At 47.3% G+C, this 19373-nt stretch overlaps 1 protein-coding gene and 1 pseudogene across 2 annotated transcripts; one reads left to right on the top strand and one right to left on the bottom strand.

The window, feature by feature from the left end:
- Positions 1 to 801: 801 nt before the first annotated feature.
- Positions 802 to 12055, bottom strand: LOC132392734 (gamma-crystallin S-1-like). Of its 2 annotated transcripts, none has more exons than XM_059967032.1 (3): positions 12035 to 12055; positions 4054 to 4300; positions 802 to 1070 (listed from the first exon to the last, which is right to left on the bottom strand). In XM_059967032.1, exons 1-3 carry the CDS (start codon positions 12053 to 12055, stop codon positions 802 to 804), a joined length of 537 nt encoding a protein of 178 aa, XP_059823015.1. The 2 variants fall into 2 exon arrangements, with proteins under 2 accessions (XP_059823015.1, XP_059823014.1); XM_059967031.1 differs by having other exon boundaries at positions 802 to 1077; positions 4058 to 4300.
- Positions 12056 to 17703: 5648 nt separating this feature from the next.
- LOC132392095 (gamma-crystallin S-1-like) overlaps positions 17704 to 19373 on the top strand; it is a 32227-nt pseudogene continuing 30557 nt past the window's right edge.

The following is a 19373-nucleotide window of genomic DNA, read 5'->3' as shown; positions in this document are numbered from 1 at the left end:
TGGGCACAACCTTGCCCTCCACTGAAGATATTTTCAAGAGCCGTTGCCTCAAGATTGTGATGTACTTGAACCATGTTAAGGAACCTCACCATTCGGGAAAGGCCCTCTTTGCATTATGACTTTCAAGGAGTGTGTACAGGAGCCTAAAAGATCCGCACACAACTTCTTCCATTTCACCATCAGATTTTGGAACAGTACGTGGACTCCTGAACACCACATCATTATTTATTCACTCTTTGCACTATTCATTTACCTTTGAATCCTCTGGGTGCTCGGGTTTGCTTCTATATCCGGGGGGGGGGGGGCGTGTTGGTCGTTAGGTTAATTCACCCTTGTAACTTGTCTCACGTGTGCAGGTGAGTCACAACTTGGAGGAAATGATGAGTAAAATGTGGAGATATTTGAGAACGGAATCAATGAAGGATTCGTGCAAGTGGGTGATCAATAGTCAGCACTAACACAGTGGGACAAGGGCCCTCCTTCCACGTTGTATCTCTCTATAAGAGCAGGGACCCACAGAGGTGTAGCAGGAGCCAAAGATGATCAGGTAGTTAATGCATTACATGCCCAGTGTGTGTCTGGTTAAAATTTATCTCCACAGTATCTAAGATGAGAAACTATCAGGAGTTAAGGTTAATATTGTTCCAAACCTTTTCATGAGATTCAGGTACAATTTTGTTCATTTTATACAATTTAATACCAATATGAAAATAAATGAATTACAGCAATAATTGCTTTGCAAAGAGTATTTTATTTTCTGAAATATGTTCTCAGAATAACATCTTGCTTATTGAGCATAAACTAGAAGTCCCTCATGCGCCTGAAGGACCCGATCATTGAGTTGTAGCCGCCCCAGTCACTGTATCTCCTGTATTCCCCGGGTCTCAGGAAGTACTGTCGGCCTCTGTAGCTGGGCTGTTCATAGAAGATCCAGTAACCATCCATCACCTGACAGGAGTGGATGTCATGGTGACGGAAACGATCGTAGACGGAGGGACAGTCATCCATGAATTCCATCATCTGCCCTGTAAAGTCAGGCCTTTCATAAATCCTCATCCTGTAGGTGCCTCCTCGGTACTGGAATAGAGGATTTTAATGTATACTTAATACAGTATAATCATGTCAACATTGTGTATAATATACTGTGAATATTATATATAGTACCAAGCCTCTGTAATGATCAATAATTAATTATATTTCAGGACTATCCTCAATGAAATAATATGGAGAAAATTTATCTCTACATTGGGGACAGTTAAACTATAGACAATTATGATTAAGATTGATATAGTTCACTGTTTCTACTGGAGACAGTGAAGAACTACACAATTTCATAAATACACATTAAAAATAAATTATTGGCTGTTGATCACATGAAAGGTATTTTAAGGATGTTAATGCATCCTCAATGTAATCACATGAAAGCGTGTATGACAGAATTATGTTTCCGAAGTGGAGGCATCTTTTGCATATTTAAAAAGTTTAATACCTGGTTAAAGAGTGAGCTCTGGAGTTTTGAAGACAGTATTACTAAAAAGAACAATGTTTTAAGAATTTAGCTCCACTTAGAGATAACATGAGTCACTTAACATAAAAGTTGTGTTAAAAGATGCACATAAGTGCTGGTCTGTGTCTGTAAATAAGGTGGTTTCTTAATATAAAAGAGATTGCAAATTGATCTGTAGACTTTGAACCTGACTTCTTTATTGGTTGGTGTTACCTGACTAAAGTGAACCTGCTCATCTTGCAAGTATTTGCACATTATGGGAGAGGACAAATTGTTTCAACATAGAGCAAACATGGAATCAATCAACCTACTTCTGTGCTTTAATCTCACTGTGATCTATGAAATAATGTAATTAAAATGGGAGAATTGTGTAATCCAGTTCACACACAGCTTGATTCAGTGAATTAGGTGGATCTGAACAAAGCTCTGCATAGATGCATGAAAGGAGGCCATTCATCCCACTGAATCCCTGATAGACATTTTTTTCTTCTTTCCATCCTCTTACCATCTCTTATACGATAAAAGGCACAGATGAAGTGGATAGCCAGAGATATTTTCCCAGGGTGGTAATGGGTAACATGAGGGCTTATAATTTACAGAAGTAGGACAAAAGTATAGAGGATACATCAGAGGTGTTTTCTCTACAGCACAGTACAATAGGCCTGTAGTGTGCTGTGTGGTTCCATGTCTTCCACTCACTGCTCGTGATGGGTTGCAGCACATCTAGTGAATCATAGAGTAATAGAGCGCACAGGTGGCTCTTCGGTCCAAGTGGTATGTGCTGACCACCAGGCTCATCTCTCATTTGCCTACGTTTGACCCTTAGCCTCTGATTAATTTTTCTTTGTTTTGTATTTTTGTATGACAGAGGTCTCAGTCATCAATGTTACAGCTGCATTCATGTCATTGTATAAAACTATCACAAACTGATCAAGCATTCTATGTGGCCCATAAAATAAAGGAGATACAAGAGATGGCAGATCCCGGAATCTCGACCAACACAAAAGGTACTGGAAGATCTCAGACAATCAGGCAGCATCTACGGACGGAACTGAACAGACAACATTTCAGGTTGAGACTCCTTATCAAGACCTGCAAATGCTGGCTGACTGGCTGGGATCACCCAGAGTCTCATGTGTTGACTTTAACAAAGTTTCAGCATAAAAAGTCAAAGATGATAAATGTTACCTTTGTTTCTCTTGAAATGGTTGCAGTTCTATCTAATGTTTTTCCAAAATTTTCTGCTTTTTCTTTCATATCCCAGCAAGTGCAGGTTTCTGTTTGTTATTGATTCGGCATAACTTTTCTGCTCTATACTTAACAGATCTATTTACGGAGCCCAAGATGACACAATGACAAATATTTTGCTGACACCTTTTAAAATGACCTGATTCTCAGTCCCTACACCTCCTCTCCCCACCTTGGAATTGAGCAATTAAGTCTTCATTGCTTCTCCGTATTTGTTGGGAATCTCTCCACTGCTGTTCCAGTTTCACCACACCCTGTATGCTCTGCCATCTCCTATTCAGAAACTCTATCCTGACACATTCCCTTCAGGTTGGTATGAACTGAATCCAGCCAGGTCTGTGTCCTATTTGCCATCTGCGTTCTGGGTCACTCTGTCACCTCTGCACATCTCACCACCGCCCGCAACCGCTCTGTCCTGGTGGGTTTTTTCTCTCTGCCTTCTCAGCCTAGCCACACTTCACCATACCCCATTCCCAGCCTCATCAGCCCACACCTCTTCACATTGCCCGCCATATTTGTTTTGGTTGCAATTTCACTCTGTTCACCCAACTCAGTCATTTGGACCTTCACCCTTTCAGGTCCATTTTAATTGCACTCCATATCATCCTGCTGCCTCTACATTTCCCTTTGACGCCCGCTGCTCCTGTGCCCTGTGGAGTTCGCTCTCGCTTTGTTTCCCTTCATCCCCACCAGTGCGCTGTTTCATCAGTCTGTATCTTCTCACATTGTCCCTGCTCATGGGCTCAAGTAGATACTTTGTGAAGGCAGAGTTTCGGTCACAAACCTCAAACCCCACTAATCTATGGGTAAGACACTTCTTCAATATCCTTTCAATGCTTCCACTAAACATCTTCCCACCTGCATCAGATCCAGAATGGTTCATGAAGCCACAAACACTACCTCTTTCACACTATTTATTCACATTTGTAAACTATACTAGTTTCCATATCTTGCACTGCACTGCTGCTACAAGTCAGTGATAATAAATCTGATTCCAACTCTGATTCTTGGTTGTGTCCTCACAATCACAGATACAGCTCCATCTGTCAAAAGCAATAGGACTTTCAGCCTTCATTCCAGATTCACTATTTTCCTGCACCATCTTCATTTGTGTTGATAAGTTTAACAATATCTACTGACTTCAAACTTGTCCCCAAATGCCAGCAGCTAACTTTAGCATTCACATCAGCAGAACATTTCAGAGAAAGAGCATGCGCACAAGTGTAATTATTGCAAATGTCAGCCATTTCCTAGCAGTGTGTCAAGTGACTTGGAATATCTCAGTCACCAACAGCAACTTACCAAAGGGAAGCTGCGACAGGACTTGACACAGTCATTGAATCCCATCCAGCGCTGGTAGTCAGGATACTCTCCCCTGCTCAGGACATACTGGTATCCCATGTAGTTGGGTTTCTCGTACAACACCCACCAGTCACTCTCAACACGGATGGAGTTACAGCGGCTGAAGTAAGGGGAGAGGTCAGCACAGTCGGAGCTGCACTCATAGTGCCGACCCTGGAAGTTCCTGTCCTCGTAGAAGATGATCTGTGGGAAGAAATAAATTACTTAAATCAGTCTGGGGATGAATGATGGTTACAATATAATTCACAAAATGAAAAGTGGTCTTGCCTTTCCCATTGTGGTGTACGGTCGATAACCAACTGACTACATGGAACTGTAACTGGGTATTTATATACTGGACAGAAAGGCTTTTCCAGCAAGGCCTTTGTAATGTAAATGATGCAAACCTGAGGTCAGCAGAAAAGAACATACGTCCCATGAATGCTGAAAAAGCACCTGAGGATACGAGATTTGTCAGTGATCCAGTGATTGTTTTTGTTTTACAGCAGGCAATTTAATTCTACAATGCAGTAAATAAGCTTTTACTTTTTAAACTAGGAATCATTCTAGAGTTTCAAAAAGTCACAACATCGTAGAATCACAGTCAAAGGACAGAATATTCGGTCCACACAAGTCCACGGCAACCATCAACCACCAATGTACACTAATCCTAAATTAATGTATTTTATTCTCCCCACATTCTCATTGACTTCTCCTGAGTTTTATCACTAATTTACACACTGGGAACAATTTCCTGTGCCCAATTAAGACACTAAGAAATTGGAGCAAATCAGGTCATTCTTCCCATCAATACTGTTCCGCTATTCCATCATGGCTGATCTATTATCCCTCTCAGCCCCATTCTCATGCCTTCTCACAGTAACCTTTGACACCCCAACTAATCACAAAATAATTAACCTTCACCTTAAATATACCCAATGCTTAGCTTGTACAGCCTTCTCTGGTAATGAATTCCACAAATTCACTAGCTTCTGGCTAAAGAAACTTTTCCTAATCACTGTTCTAAATGGATGTTCCTTTCTTCTGAGACTTTTCACTCTGATCCTAGACTCCCCCCACTATAGGAAGCATCCTCTCCACATCCATTCTCCCTAGGCCTTTCAATTCTCCAAGTGCAGTGCAGCTGATGCCTCATGAAGCCTCAGAACTACATCCTTGCTTTCTTTATTGTAGTCCTCTCACAATAAATGCTAACATTTTATTTGCCTTCCTTACCAACTGCAAGTTAACCTTAATGGAATCCCGCATGAGGACTCCCAAGTCCCTTTGCATCTGGATTATTTTGCATTTTCTCCTCATTTACAAAATAGTCCACTCCTTTATTCCTTCTACCAAAATGAATAATGATGCCCGTACCTACACTGTAGTATATTCCATCTGCCACTTCTTTGCCCATTCTCTCAATCTGTCTAAGTCCGTCTGCAGACCCCTGCTTCCTCAACACTACATGCCCCGCCATCTCTGTCAGGCCTGCTCAGGAAGACACCTCCCAATCTCCAAACCTGCCATTCATTTCTGGCTCATCACCTGCAGTCCACTTAAACCCAGCTCTCATTCTCAGCCCTTGTTCACTCATCAAACCGGCCAGTCTCAACCAGATACTCCTAGCTTTCAGTTATTTTATTGCCTGTCGTGTTAAGTATTCATTCTCTCTTATTTTGTGGCTCAATGTGGTTTATTATTAAAGAGATTGCTCACTGCTAAGTCATCTCCACTGCTGTGCATTTGTGTCAAGCCTCACATGATGGGTGAAGCATCAATTGACCCAGAAGAGTATGCTTGCCTAAAGAAAATCATCTACCGATGCGAGCACACAGATCAGAAGCAGCAAGAAACCGTTGACAATTTGCTCGCCATTCTCTTCCAATTCTCCAACTTGATACAGCAACCTCGCACCAGTCAGCCTCCTCCTTCTGTGCCCTGGATTCTGGTTCTCAAACGCTTCGATAGATCCCCACAATAATGGCACACCTTCCTGTTCCAGTGTGTCTTACAGTTCAAATTCCAACCACCCCTGTATTCCACAAGATTGCCTTCCTCACCCCATTACGTTGGCCCTCCTTGTTCACAAGTATTTTATGGAACCACTCTCCTGATCACCAGCCAGAATCACTGTAGGCTGCAGGACCCTCATCGGTATTGCCTTCAGAACCAGTGCAGTTAGGGGGAGCTCACTTAACCCCCACCCCGAAGGCATGAGCCTCAGTGGAGAAACAACCTGTGTGCTTACTGCAGAGCAGCCGATCAGCCACGCATCAAGTGCCCGCTACGTCCAGGAAAACAGCACCTCCATGTAGAAACGAGAGTCCTTCTATCTGGTGAACTCAACCCAGCTGCTTACTCCAAAGCCATAGCCCAACTCTCTCTCGTTGTCCATCTCCACACCCCAATGGCTCTACATGCACAGAAGCTTCTGGCACAACAGGCAATTTTCAGGTGTGGACTTCGTGTGTGCAGCCAGGGTTCCCCTACTGAGCCTATCTCTCACCCCTTTCTGCATCACAGACATTGGTTGATGCCCCTATGGGTCTGGAATGGTCAGAGCCTACAGGTAGCCTGTGAACATGAGCACTGGAGAGCACCATGAATCCATTCAATTCCTCTTTATTGACTCACCCAACACATCTCATCTTGGGTCACCCCTGGCTCTCCCTCACTTTGCCTGGTCACCCAGTTCACTGCTGAGTTGTGGATTCACCTGCCAGACTACCTGCCTACAACCGCAGTTGACTTCACCCTGTAAATGTGTGGAGATGGAGGAAACCATCAACCTCACCAAAACCCGGCAGGTATACCTCAACTTAGCCATCCCCTTCAGTAAAAGTGAAACTAGCAGCCTGCTGCCTCACACAACTGGACGATCAACCTCCTCCTGGGCCCCATCCCTCCCCAAGGTTGCCTATTTACTTTTCCTTCTTCAGAGCCCCAAGCCATGAATGATTACATTGTGGTGACCCACTTCCCAGCGCACTCGAACCGGCTCACAAAGTGGCGCGTGCCGGCATTGAGGCAGGTCCCAAAAAGGGCGCCAAGTTTGCTTCACCAACAAGGGGAAAAGCCCGCTCGCGGGATGGGACTATGAATACGCGTATTCCCTCCCGGGGAGGGCGAGATCAGGAAGGCTTTAAAGCAAGGCCGCAAAGTTTGAATAAACCTCTTTTGCAACTGTAGCTCATGGACTCCGTGTCATTATTGTAGTGCTGTGTGTAGCACACCGTTACAATTGGTGACCCCAATGGCCCAAACGATATTTGGACCGGAGATGAATGACGCCGCATCTGTTCATGCAGTTTTGTTAAAACTGCCAAGCTTCTGGATACTGCGACCTCACCTATGGTTCCAGCAAGCAGAAGCCCAATTCCACGTTCGGCAGATAACCTCGGAGGACACACGTTACTACTACATGGTGAGCTCCCTTGACCAGGACACAGCGGCCCAGGTTGAGGAGTTCATACAGTCGTCCCCGGAGGACGGCAAATACACAGAATTCAAAGTCTTGCTCATAAGGACTTTCGGACTCTCATGGTGCGAGCGAGCTGCCCGCTTACTGCACCTGGATGGTTTGGGAGACAGGCCATAGTCGGCTTTGATGAATGAGATGCTGTCCCTGGCCGGAGGTCACAAGCCCTGCCTTATGTTTGAGCAGGCATTCCTGGAGCAGCTGCCCAAGGACATAAGCCTGCTGCTGTCTGACGCAGATTTCAGTGACCCCCGGAGGGTGGTGGCCCGGGCGGACTTGCTGTGGAATGCCAAGAAGGATTGTGGGGCGTCCGTTGCATAGATCACTAGGCCACGCTCCCAGCAGCAAACCAGACCCAGCCCGGCAGCAGAGCCCACTAACCCCAGAGGCAGGGTTGAGGAGGCCAACGAACAATGGTGTTTCTACCACCAGCGGTGGGGCACAGAAACCCGCTGCTGTAGCCCGTCCTGCAAGTTCCCGGGAAACGCCAGGGCCAGAAGGCGCTGATGGCTACGGCGGCTGGCCATCGGGATAGCCTCCTGTATGTCTGGGACAAGCGGTCGGGACGCTGCTTTTTGGTTGACACTGGAGCCGAGATCAGCATCTTACCTCTGACACCCGCAACAGGGCACTGGGTCTCACCCTGAGGGCTGCAAATGGCAGCACAGTAAGGACCTATGGTATCTGTATGGTGTGGCTACAGTTCAGCTCCAGCCAGTTCACGTGGGACTTCACACTGGCCACCGTAGCCCAACCGCTTCTGGGCACGGATTTTTTGTGGGCTCACAGCCTACTGGTCGACCTGCAAGGGAAGAGACTGGTCCACACTGAGTCCTTTCAAACGTTCTCCCTGGGTGAAGCCCAATTGCCAGCCCCATGCCTAGATTCCATCACGCTATCCGACAATGACTTCACCAGAGTTCTGGCGGATTTCCCATCAGTTCTGGCACTGCAGTTCACGGCAGCCATGCCCAGACACAGCATACAGCACCACATCCTGACCCAGGGACCACCCCTCCACAACCGTGCTCGAAGGCTTCCGACAAGCTCCGACTGGTGAAGGAGGAGTTCAAGAGGATGGAGAAATTGGGGATCATACGGCGGTCCGACAGCCCATGGGTCTCCCCCCTGCACATGGTGCCCAAAGCAACAGGGGGCTGGAGACCATGCAGCGACTACTGCAGGCTTGACGAGGCTACAACACCAGACCGCTACCCTGTGCCACACATTCAGGACTTTGCAGCAAACCTGCACGGCGCATGGATCTTCTCCAAGGTAGACCTCGTCTGGGGATACCATCAAATCCCGATGCATCCAGACGACGTCCCCAAAATAGCACTCATCACCCCGTTCGGCCTTTTCGAGTTCCTCCGCATGCCATTCGGCCTAAAGCATGCCGCACAGACATTTCAGCGGTTAATGGACGCGGTGGGACGTGACCTGGACTTCGCTTTCATCTAATTGGACGACATCCTCATAGCCAGCAGCAGTCGTCAGGAGCATCTGTCCCACCTCCGTCAACTCTATGCCCAACTGAGTGAATACGGCTTGACAATCAACCCGGCCAAATGCCAGTTCGGGTTCGACACCATTGACTTCCTGGGCCACAGGATTACTAAAGACGGGGCAACCCCTCTGTCTGCTAAGGTAGACGCAGTCCACCATTTCCCCTGACCCAACACAATCAAAGGCCTTCAGGAACTCGTGGGTATGGTAAATTTCTACCACCGCTTCCTCCCTTCAGCTGCCCGAATCATGTGCCCCCTGTTCGCCCTGATGTCGGATAAGGGCAAGGACATTACCTGGGACGAGGAGTCTGCCGCCGCTTTCATTAAAACCAAAGAAGCCTTATCAAACGCCGCGATGCTAGTGCACCTCAGGACAGATGACCCTACTGCCCTCACAGTGGATGCATCTAACACAGCAGTCAGTGGGGTGCTGGAACAACTCATCGAGGGTCGCTGGCAACCACTGGCGTTTTTCAGCAAACACCTACGACCCCCCCCCCCACCAAGCTCAAATGCAGTGCTTTCGACCGGGAACTGTTGGCGCTATACCTTGCAATCCGGCATTTCAGGTACTTCTTGGAAGGTCGGCCCTTCACCGCATTCACGGACCACAAGCCGCTTACCTTTGCGTTCACGAAAGCATCCGACCCCTAGTCGTCCCTCCAGCAGTGACATCTGTCTTACATCTCCGAATACATAATGGATGTCCAGCATGTCTCGGGAAAGGCCAATGTCGTGGCGGATGCCCTCCCCCCCCCCCAAATATCCAAGCCCTGTCACAGGGGGTAGACTATGAAGCGCTGGCCGAGGTGCAGCAGGCAGATGAGGAGATCCCTAGTTACAGAACTGCAGTCTCCAATTTGCAGCTCCAGAACCTCCCCGTAGGCCCAGGTGAGAGGACCCTACTCTGTGACATCACCACCGACCAACCCCATGCCGTCGTCCCAGCAGCCTGGCGGTGGCGCGCTTTCAACTCCATTCACAACTTAGCACACCCCTCCATCAGGACAACCATCCGGATGGTAGCCAACAGGTTCGTTTGGCACGGACTCCGCAAGCAGGTCAGTGACTGGGCCAGAATGTGCATGCACTGCCAAACAGCCAAGGTACAGTGGCACACCAAAGCTCTGCCACAGCAGTTCCACCCCACCCACCGGTGTTTCGACCACATTCATGTGGATATCATGGGCCCCCTGCCAGTGTCGCAAGGAGCGCAGCACCTCCTGACTATCGTGGACTGGTTCACAAGATGGCCAGAGGCGGTCCCGCTCACCGACACCACCTCCGAATCTTGTGCCCGGGCACTGATCGCCACCTGGGTATCTCGCTTTGGTGTACCGGCCCACATTACCTCTGACAGAGGCGCCCAGTTCACCTCCAGCCTGTGGTCAGCTATGGCCAGCCTTTTGGGGACACAACTGCCTACCACCCACAGTCGAACGGACTGGTGGAGCGTTTCCACTGTCACCTGAAGTCACTCTCATGGCCTGCCTGAGAGGACCTAACTGGGTGGACGAGCTTCCTTGGGTCCTGCTCGGAATCCGCACGGCACCCAAAGAGGATCTGCATACCTTGTTGGCTGAGTTGGTGTACGGCGCACCCCTGGTCATCCCAGGCGAGTTCATACCAGCCCCAAGGGGGCAAGAGGAAGAACCCGCAGCAGTCCTGGGCAGACTACGCGAGAGGCTCAGTAACCTGGCTCCCATACCCACTTCACAGCATGGGCAGAACCCGACCTACGTACCCAAAACGGTAAGTTTGTTTTTGTACGATGGGGCAGACATTGGGCACCGCTACAGTGGCCCTACAAGGGGCGGTTTACGGAGATCAGAAACAACGGGTCCACATTCGTGCTGGACATTGGGGGGAAAGAGGAGGTTTTCACGGTGGACCAACTCAAACCAGCCCGTGTGGATGTGGCACAGCCGGTCGAGATTCCGGCATTGCGGCGCAGAGGCAGACCTCCCAAACAGAGTCCGACCCAGACTGTGGACATTGGGGGGTGTATCGCCGGTTCTGGGGGGGGGTTATGTGACAACCCACTTCCCAGCGCACTCGAACCGGCTCACAAAGTGACGCGTGCCGGCATAGAGGCCAGTCCCAAAAAGGGCGCCAAGTCTGCTTCACCAGCAAGGGGAAAAGCCCGGGCGCAGGACAAGACTGTGAATACGTGCCTCCTACAGTATTCCCACCCGGGGAGGGCGGGATCAGGAAGGCTTTAAAGTGAGGCCGCGAAGTTTGAATAAATCTCTTTTGCAACTGCAGCTCACGGACTCCATGTCGTTATTGCAGCGCTGCGTGTAACACACCGCTTCAACATCACTAAAGTGTTACAGCATAGCTTCAATCGAACATCCCAGTCCCTAGCCAGTGCAGCTAGGGGTGTCCATCCCGGCATCAACCACCACGGATTCAACAAAATCACCATTAAGAACCGCTAACAATCTCCCTTTGATAGTGCATTTGAAACCTTCTGTGTGTCCCAGATCTTCACCAAACTGGATGTATGGAGTGCGTACAACATGATCCACATCCACCAGGGGATGAGTAGAAGATGGCATTCTTAACACCCACTGGCCACTATGAATATTTGATGATGCCTTTAGGACTTTCCAAAGTCCATATGTTTTCCAAGCCTTCATTCACAAAATCCTCTGAAACATGCTGCACAGGTATCTGTTCATCGACCTCGATCATATCGTCTCCTTCTCTAAGGACTCCCAAGACCACGACTGTCATATCTGTTCAGTCTTTCAGCATCTCCTCAAAAACCAACTGTACTGCAAATTAGAGGAATGCCAGTTCCACACCCCAGGTATTTTCTTCCTGGGCCCAAAGAAAGAGCACACTGTTATTGTAAACCCCTGACCACACACCTCCAACAGCTACAATGCTTTTGGGCTTCTCCAACTTCTACTGCCGTTTCATCAGGAATTACAGCCCAATCACTGTTCCTCTCACCCTCCTCATTAAATCAGACCATGCTTTCAAGGAGTTCAAGAGCTGCTTCACAACTGCTCCCATTCTTCGATCTTCCAAAACCCTTTGGACCTTTTGTGGTAGAGGTGGATGCATGTGATGTGGGCATTGGTACTATCCTCTCCCAATGAGGACCAGATGGGAGGAAACACCCTTGTGCTTTCTTCTCATGTAAGTTCAATTCTACACAGCATCATTATGGAGCAGGGGACAGTGAGCTACTCACAGTTAAATAGGCCTTGGAGCAGTGGAGGCATTGGCTTTTGGAGAATACTAAGCCTTTCTGGCCACCAGCAGACCCACCAAATCAGTCCATGGCAGCTTTGCTGGGCCCTCTTCTTCAAGCCGCTCAACTTCACCACCTCCAACCAGCTTGGCTCCAAGAACACTAAGGTGGAAGCCCCATCATGACAGTTTGACCCAACTGAAATGGTGAGTGACCTTCAGCCCATCATTCCATCCTTGCAGAACCTTACCCCGTCCATCTGGGATGTTGAGAACCTGATCCTCCAGGCCCTACTGCACAGTCCTGCTCCAGCAGACACCTGACAACCGCATGTACGTGCTGGAGGTCGTGTGCTCTGAGGCACTCCAGTAGGCCTCCTCCTCACTCCTCTCTAGCCAATCAGGCACATGATGGACCCTGGATTTTTTGTGGCTGTGGTTCTGCTGGCCTGCCATGATCGCAGATGTGTGTTAGTTTGTCGCTGTCTGGCCTCAGTTCAATTCATCCAAACTGCCATGGATTTCATCACGACTAGGCCATGGTGTCGGTGACAGCGGTAGACCAGTTCTCCAAGGTGGCCCACTTCACTCTCCTCCCCAAACTTCTGTCAGCCATTGAGAGGACAGACCTGATTCTCCACGGTTTCCCTCAGGACATTGTATTGGACCGGGAACCACAATTCATCTCCCACTTCTTGTAAGCCCTCTGCTCCCTCCTCCACACCTCAGTGAACTTGTCCTTTGCCTATCATACGCAGACCAACATTCGGTCAGCAAGTGGAGAAGTTTCTGCAATGCTTTGACACCCCTAACCTTTCTACATGGAAGGGGTATCTGCTCTGGACCAACTGTCCTACGATCTACACATTTTCTCTGCCACGGTTATGTCATCATTTCAAGTGCTTCATGGCTATTAAATTCCATTGTTCACTGCAGAGAAGCCAATGGTGGAGGTTATGTCTGCCAGGGCCCTGGTTTGCTACTGGCAGAATGCTCAGAAAGGGCATGGAGGTTCTATCCTAGCTATCAGCTGCACTTACTGCCAGGACAACAGCCACCAGCGTCTGGCCAGACTACTCCACCCTGGGAGCAGGACAGGCTGTTAACCTGAGCTCTTGGCCCTGCGCACAGACTCCTGCATGCTCTTGCCCCAGTTCAGTGGTCCCTTCAAGATCGCCCATGGCATCAATCCATCTCCAGCTGCTGTGGTCCCTCAGGATCACACCTATCTTCCACGTCTTGCCTTAGGCACATTGTCCATGGGCCAGTTAACCCACCTGAGCCAATCAGAACCGAGGATGGTGGAAGGTGGTCGAGTGGACACAGTTCACCAGTTGATGGATTCACGTTGTTATGGTTGGCGTCTGGTTGACTGGGAAGGATAAGGCCCGGAGGAGAGGTCTCGGGTGTCATCCAATTTCATCTTGGGTGCATTGCTCATCATGGAGTTCCAGATCATCCTGGGCCATCTGGTGCTGGCCATAGGACGGTGGATCCTGTCAGGCCTGCACAGACAGGCACCTTCTGGTCTCCACACAGCGAACAAGAGTCACCTTCCACTTATTTTCAGTTCATCATCTGAGCCTATTTAAACACAGCTCCCATCCATCTTCCTTCTTCACCCATTGAACTAGCTCGCCTCAACCACTTGCTCCTGGCCTTCAGTTACCTCATCGTGTTAAGTATCTATTCTCTCTTGTTTTGTGGTCCCTCATGGTTTGTTATTTTGCAGTTTATTAATAAAGTGATTGTTCACCACTGCTCTGTGTTTGGGTCAAACCTCCTCTACATTTTCTGACAGTATCCACTTTACAACTGTTTGGCCCTGTAATGCTGAACGGTATTGAGATTTAACTGAGCAGGCAAATTAAAAACTGTATGGGTCAGTAAGAATTAATATTCTTACTATTAATATTCTGTGCACAATAATGGGATATGTGATGTTCAATGCTAGACTGCTTGTGCTTGTATTGTTTTAACATCAGGATTTGTTTGAAAGTCAGTCTGCAGTAGCAGAGAGTCATTCTCTATTAAAAAGAATCCCTCCCCTCCAGGTTTCACCTATGGCTTGGCATTTCTCTCTCCCCTCCCTCCACCTTTCAAATCTACTCGGCTTTTTCTCTCCAGTCCTGATGAAGTGGTTCGGTCCGAAACCTCAACTGTGCTTTTTCCATAGATGCTGTCTGGCCTGCTGAGTTCCTCCAGCATTTTGTGTGTGTAGCATGGATGGAAAATTGGCTGACTGGAAGGAGGTAAAGAGTGGGTATAAAGGGGTCTTCTTCTGGTTGGCTGCTGGTGACTAGTGGTGTGCTGCAGGATCAATGTTGGGACCACTACTTTTCATGTTATATGTGAATAAGTTGGATGAAGGAATTGATGGTGTTGAGGCCATGTTTGCAGATGATACAAAGATTGATGGAAGGGCATGTAGAGTTGGGGAAGCCCGATGTCTGCAAGGACTTAGACAGATTGAGAGAACGGGCGAAGAAGTGGAAGATAGAATATACTGCAGTGTAGATATGTTCATGGTTATACACTTTGGTAGAAGGAATAAAGATATGGACTATTTTCTGAATGGGGAGAAAATGAAAAAATCATAAGTGCAAAGGGACTTGGGAGTCCTGTTGCAGGAGCCCCTAAAGGCTTCTCATATGAAGATCATTTGATAGCTATGGGCCTGTATTCACTAGAATTCAGAAGAATGAGGGATGACCTCACTGAAACCTATTGAATGGTGAAAGGCCTTGATTGAACGGATGTGGAGAGGATGTTTCCCACGGGTGGGAGAGTCTAAGACCAGAGGGTGTGGCCTCTGAATATGGGGCATCCTTTTAGAACAGAGATGAGGAGGAAGTTCTTTTGCCAGAGAGTGGTGAATCTGTGGAATTCTTTGCCACATGCAGCTATGGAGGCCAAGTCTTCATGTATATTTTAAAGCAGAGATTGATTTATTGGGGCATGAGGGGATATGGGGAGAAGGCAGGAGATTTGGGCTGAGAGGAAAGTTGGATCAGTCTTGATGAAATTGTGGAGCAGAATCAATGAGCCAAATGGCCTAATTCTGCTCCTATATCTTATGGTCTTAAAAGTCAATGGTCAGACCGCACTTGGAGTACTGTGAAGAGTACTCCATAAGTATTGTTACTTAAGTATCCTTATCCAACAAAGTATGTGCTGGCATTGGATAGGGTCCAGAGGATGTTCATGAGAATGATCCCACAGAGTCCAGTCTAGAAATTTGCCTGCTGCACTGGAATCTACTGTGTGCATAGAGCTTTCAGGGTGTGGAGGAAGACAGGTAGAGTAAGTTGGACTATGATTTAGGAATGAGTGGTTGGGTTGAGCTCGCCTGTCTCTTTTTGGAGATGTAGTGGGTCTTTGATGTGTGGCTAATTGGCTGCTCTGCAGCCGGTTGTTTCTCCACTGATACTCATATCGTGGGGATGAGCGTTAAGCAAGTGACTGCCAAGCTTCTGAAGGCATTACTGATGAGGGTCCTGCAGCCTAAAATTGTCCTGGGTATGGAACTGGATTCTGGCTCGTGATCTGGAGGCTCATTCCATAAGATTTTTGTGAACGCGGAGGGCCAGAGCAATGAGGCTTTAGAGCTGGTGAGCATCTCCCAGATAGACTTCCAAATATTCCAAAATGCCATGATATTTATGGAATGCAGTGCTTCTGCATTCCAAGTACACTCCACTGCAAGGGTCCTGAATTCCACAGTGTAATCCAACACAGGGCATGAGCCTTAATGCAGGCAAAGTATTGACTTGCTGCCTTCCTTCCATTTCCTGGATGGTCAAAAATCCAACGCACCTTAGCGATGAATTTCTCATATTTATTGCAGATGCTGGTTTTGCTGCCCCAGTCTGATCATCGCCCAGTCAAGGGGGAGATGAGGAAGGCAATCTTGTTTCAGTCCGTGGAATACAGAGATGGTGGGAGTTTGAGCTGTAAGAGGCACGAGAATACAAAGTCACAGCATCAAGCTGGGATCCAGCAAAACATTCGAGTTCCAGAATCCAGGGCTCAGAGGGTGGAGGTTGATTGGTGGAGGTTACTGTGTCAAGCTGGAGAGTTGGAAGAGATTGGCGAGCAAATGGTCAATGACTAATTTACTGTTTCTGAACTATATGCAGATGTTGGCGGACCTTTAGGTGAGCATATTCTGCTGGATCAATTGATGGTTTAGGAAATGCAGTGAGCAGTTTAATGATAAACTACAAAATAACAGGCCACATGGAGTCACAAAACAAGAGAGAATGGATACTTAATGTGACAAGGCATTAAGATAAGTGAAGGCTAGTTGTAGTAACTGGTTGAGCTGGCTGGTTCAATGAGTGAACAGCGACTGTGGATGGGAGTGGGTTTAAGTAGCCTGCAGATGACGAGCTGGAAGCAAGTGGCAGATGTGGAGACTGGGAGGCGCCTGCCTGTTCAGTCCTGATAGATACTTTGCCATGATGTGAACTCCAACTCTGTAGGATGCACTGTTATAGAAAGAGCAGCGTCTCTCTGCTGATCATTCAAGATAAAATATGCGGTACTTTATTCATGAAAATAACTGAAATATAAAAATCCAGAGCAGTCAATTCAACATTTTCATAACAAGTAGTGTTATTCCATTATGTCACATTAACACTAATCATTTACAAATCATCATCATTTACAAATTTTAACTCTGTTGGAATTTAACATAAATTTTGTGTACACTTCCAGGAAAGCTCTAAACTGTGGTCATTGCAAATGGACAATTTACAAATCTATTAAACAATAATTAGTTGCAATGCTTACCACAATTTTAGATCCTCTTTGTCCTTTCCAATCCCTGTGGTGTCCACTGGCATCATAGAGAGCAGACACCACATGCACCTTCTCCATGAATGAGTATTGTTTAACTAAACTAAGAGTACTTCTACACAGCACATACATATCAATCTAAGTGAAGTCATTCGTTAACAAGATAACCACGGGAAAAATGGGAATGGCAAGAGATCCCCATTCCTATTTCCCTCTCTCAGTTCACCTGCCCATCACCTCCCTCTAGTTCTCCTCCTCCTTTTCTTCCTTCCATGGCCTTCTGTCCACTCCTATCAGATTCCCCCTTCTCCAGCCCTTTATCTCTTTCACCAATCAACTTCCCAGCTCTTTACTTCACCCCTCCCTCTCCCAGTTTCACCTATCACCTAGTGGTTCTTCCTCCCCTCCCCCACTTTCTACATCTTGACTCTTCAACTCTTTTTTTCTCCAGTCCTGATGAAGGGTCTTGGCCCGAAATGTTGACTGTATACTTTTCCATAGGTGCTGCCTGGCCTGCTGAGTTCCACCAACATTCTGTGTGTGCGTTGCTCAGAGTTTAATTGTTGCATTAGAATTCCTTATTGGGCAATCACTCATTTCTAAATATTAATTTAATGGAAAACCTGTTGCCTCCACAAATTATTTTTTATGAGGACAGGATCTTCCAGGGTCGGCATTATGAGTGCAGCTCCGATTGTGCCAACCTCTCCCCTTACTTCAGCCGCTGTAACTCCATCCGTGTTGAGAGTGACTGGTGGGTGTTGTACGAGAAACCCAACTACATGGGATCCCAGTATGTCCTGAGCAGGGGAGAGTATCCTGACTACCAGCGCTGGATGGGATTCAATGACACAATCAGGTCCTGTCGCAGCTTCCCATATGTAAGTTCAATTTTTTGTCAGTGGATTTTGTTTTTTGTATGCTGTGCATGTTGTGGCTCTATGACTGGAGAATTTGCTCAGCAAGTGCTAATGGGTATCAACTGCACAGCTTCTCACAGTTATATCTTCTCCTGTGGCACATCCACCTTAGCTGAATCGACAGCATTGCCAGTTGGAGGCATCATTGAGGCAGACAGTAAGTGTAATGATCGAATTGCATCCAACTTTAATTCCCATTGAAGTCAATGTAGTGTAAAATGAGTGAATAATCTACAAAACGTCATCACTAAAGCTGCCTTCTTCTTAGTCCACTGCTGAGGAGAAAACTGAAGGATGAGGATTTACCAGAGCAACACACACAAAATGCTGGTGGAATGCAGCAGGTCACCAGCATTTTGTGTGTGTTGCTTGAATTTCCAGAATCTGCACATTTCCTCATGTTAGGGGATTTGCCAGAGGGCTGATTTTGGAGGCCAGATGATGGAATTCATGGACAACTGTCCTTCTTGCCTACAATCATTTCTGTTACCGTGCCAGATGATGGATGCGAACTGGATTGCTTGAAATAGTGAACAAGAGAGCAACATCTTGTAGGCACTTGAAGCCAGCAAGTCTTGTCAGGAGTGAGTCGTTGTTCGAAGCAAAGAGTAAGAGAGCGAAATCTTGCAGGGCAGAATCCATTTGAAGCCAGCAAATTTCGTCAAGACTGAGTCTTACTTGGGCCAATAAAAAGAAAGGATGTTTTATTGGTTCAGCAATTGTGGGAGTGGCCATTATTGGAGTGGGCAGTATTAGAGTGGTTGGGCTTCAGTAAGAACAGATGTAGGTTAAAGGTGCTGAGTCTTTTGGAGTCTTTTAATTGATTGTAGAACTTAAGTTTAAGAAGTTAGAGCCAAAGGTATAATAATCATAGATAGGATGGCAGCTAAGATATAGGATTGCAGGGTACCTAACAGTCTCCCTAATGACTGCATCTGCAGTAAGTGCAGCTTCAGCTCCTGAGTGACAAGGTCAAGGAACTGGAGCTAGAACTGGATGTACTCAGGATCATCCAGGAGGCTGAAATCTTATAAATGAGACTTTTACCAAGGTGGTCACACCAGAGTGCAGGCTTCAAATAGTAGATGAGTGAACTAAAGGAAGTAAGAGGCTAAAGCAGCGTTCCCCTGTGGCCTTTTCCTCAAGCAACAAGTATAACCCTGTGGATACTGCTGGGTGGGGGGGGGGGGTGGTGGTGGTGTGGGGATGACCTATCAGGATATAACAGCAGCAGCCGGGCCACTGGCCCTGTGGCCAACTCTGGGGCTAACTCTGGGGCTGAGCACCGAAGGGTAAAGTCAAGTATAGCACTAGTGTTAAGAGATTCAGTAGTTAGGGAGATGGATAGGAGGTTATGTGGTCAC

The sequence above is a fragment of the Hypanus sabinus genome, chromosome 4 (assembly GCF_030144855.1).
Source record: "Hypanus sabinus isolate sHypSab1 chromosome 4, sHypSab1.hap1, whole genome shotgun sequence".
Lineage (NCBI taxonomy): Eukaryota > Metazoa > Chordata > Chondrichthyes > Myliobatiformes > Dasyatidae > Hypanus > Hypanus sabinus.
Note: the sequence above shows the minus strand (reverse complement) of the source record. Positions and strands in the feature narration are given on the sequence as shown.

Bases quoted from the DNA above. Each gene is read 5' to 3' on its own strand.
- LOC132392734 (XM_059967031.1), bottom strand. From the start codon at position 12,055: ATGAGGAGGGTGAGAGGAACA. The intron at 4,301-12,034 runs GTGATTGGGCTG...TTCTTCCCACAG, and splicing joins TGAGGAGGGTGAGAGGAACA to ATCATCTTCTACGAGGACAG. The intron at 1,078-4,057 runs GTAAGTTGCTGT...CCTCTATTCCAG, and splicing joins CCTGTCGCAGCTTCCCTTTG to TACCGAGGAGGCACCTACAG.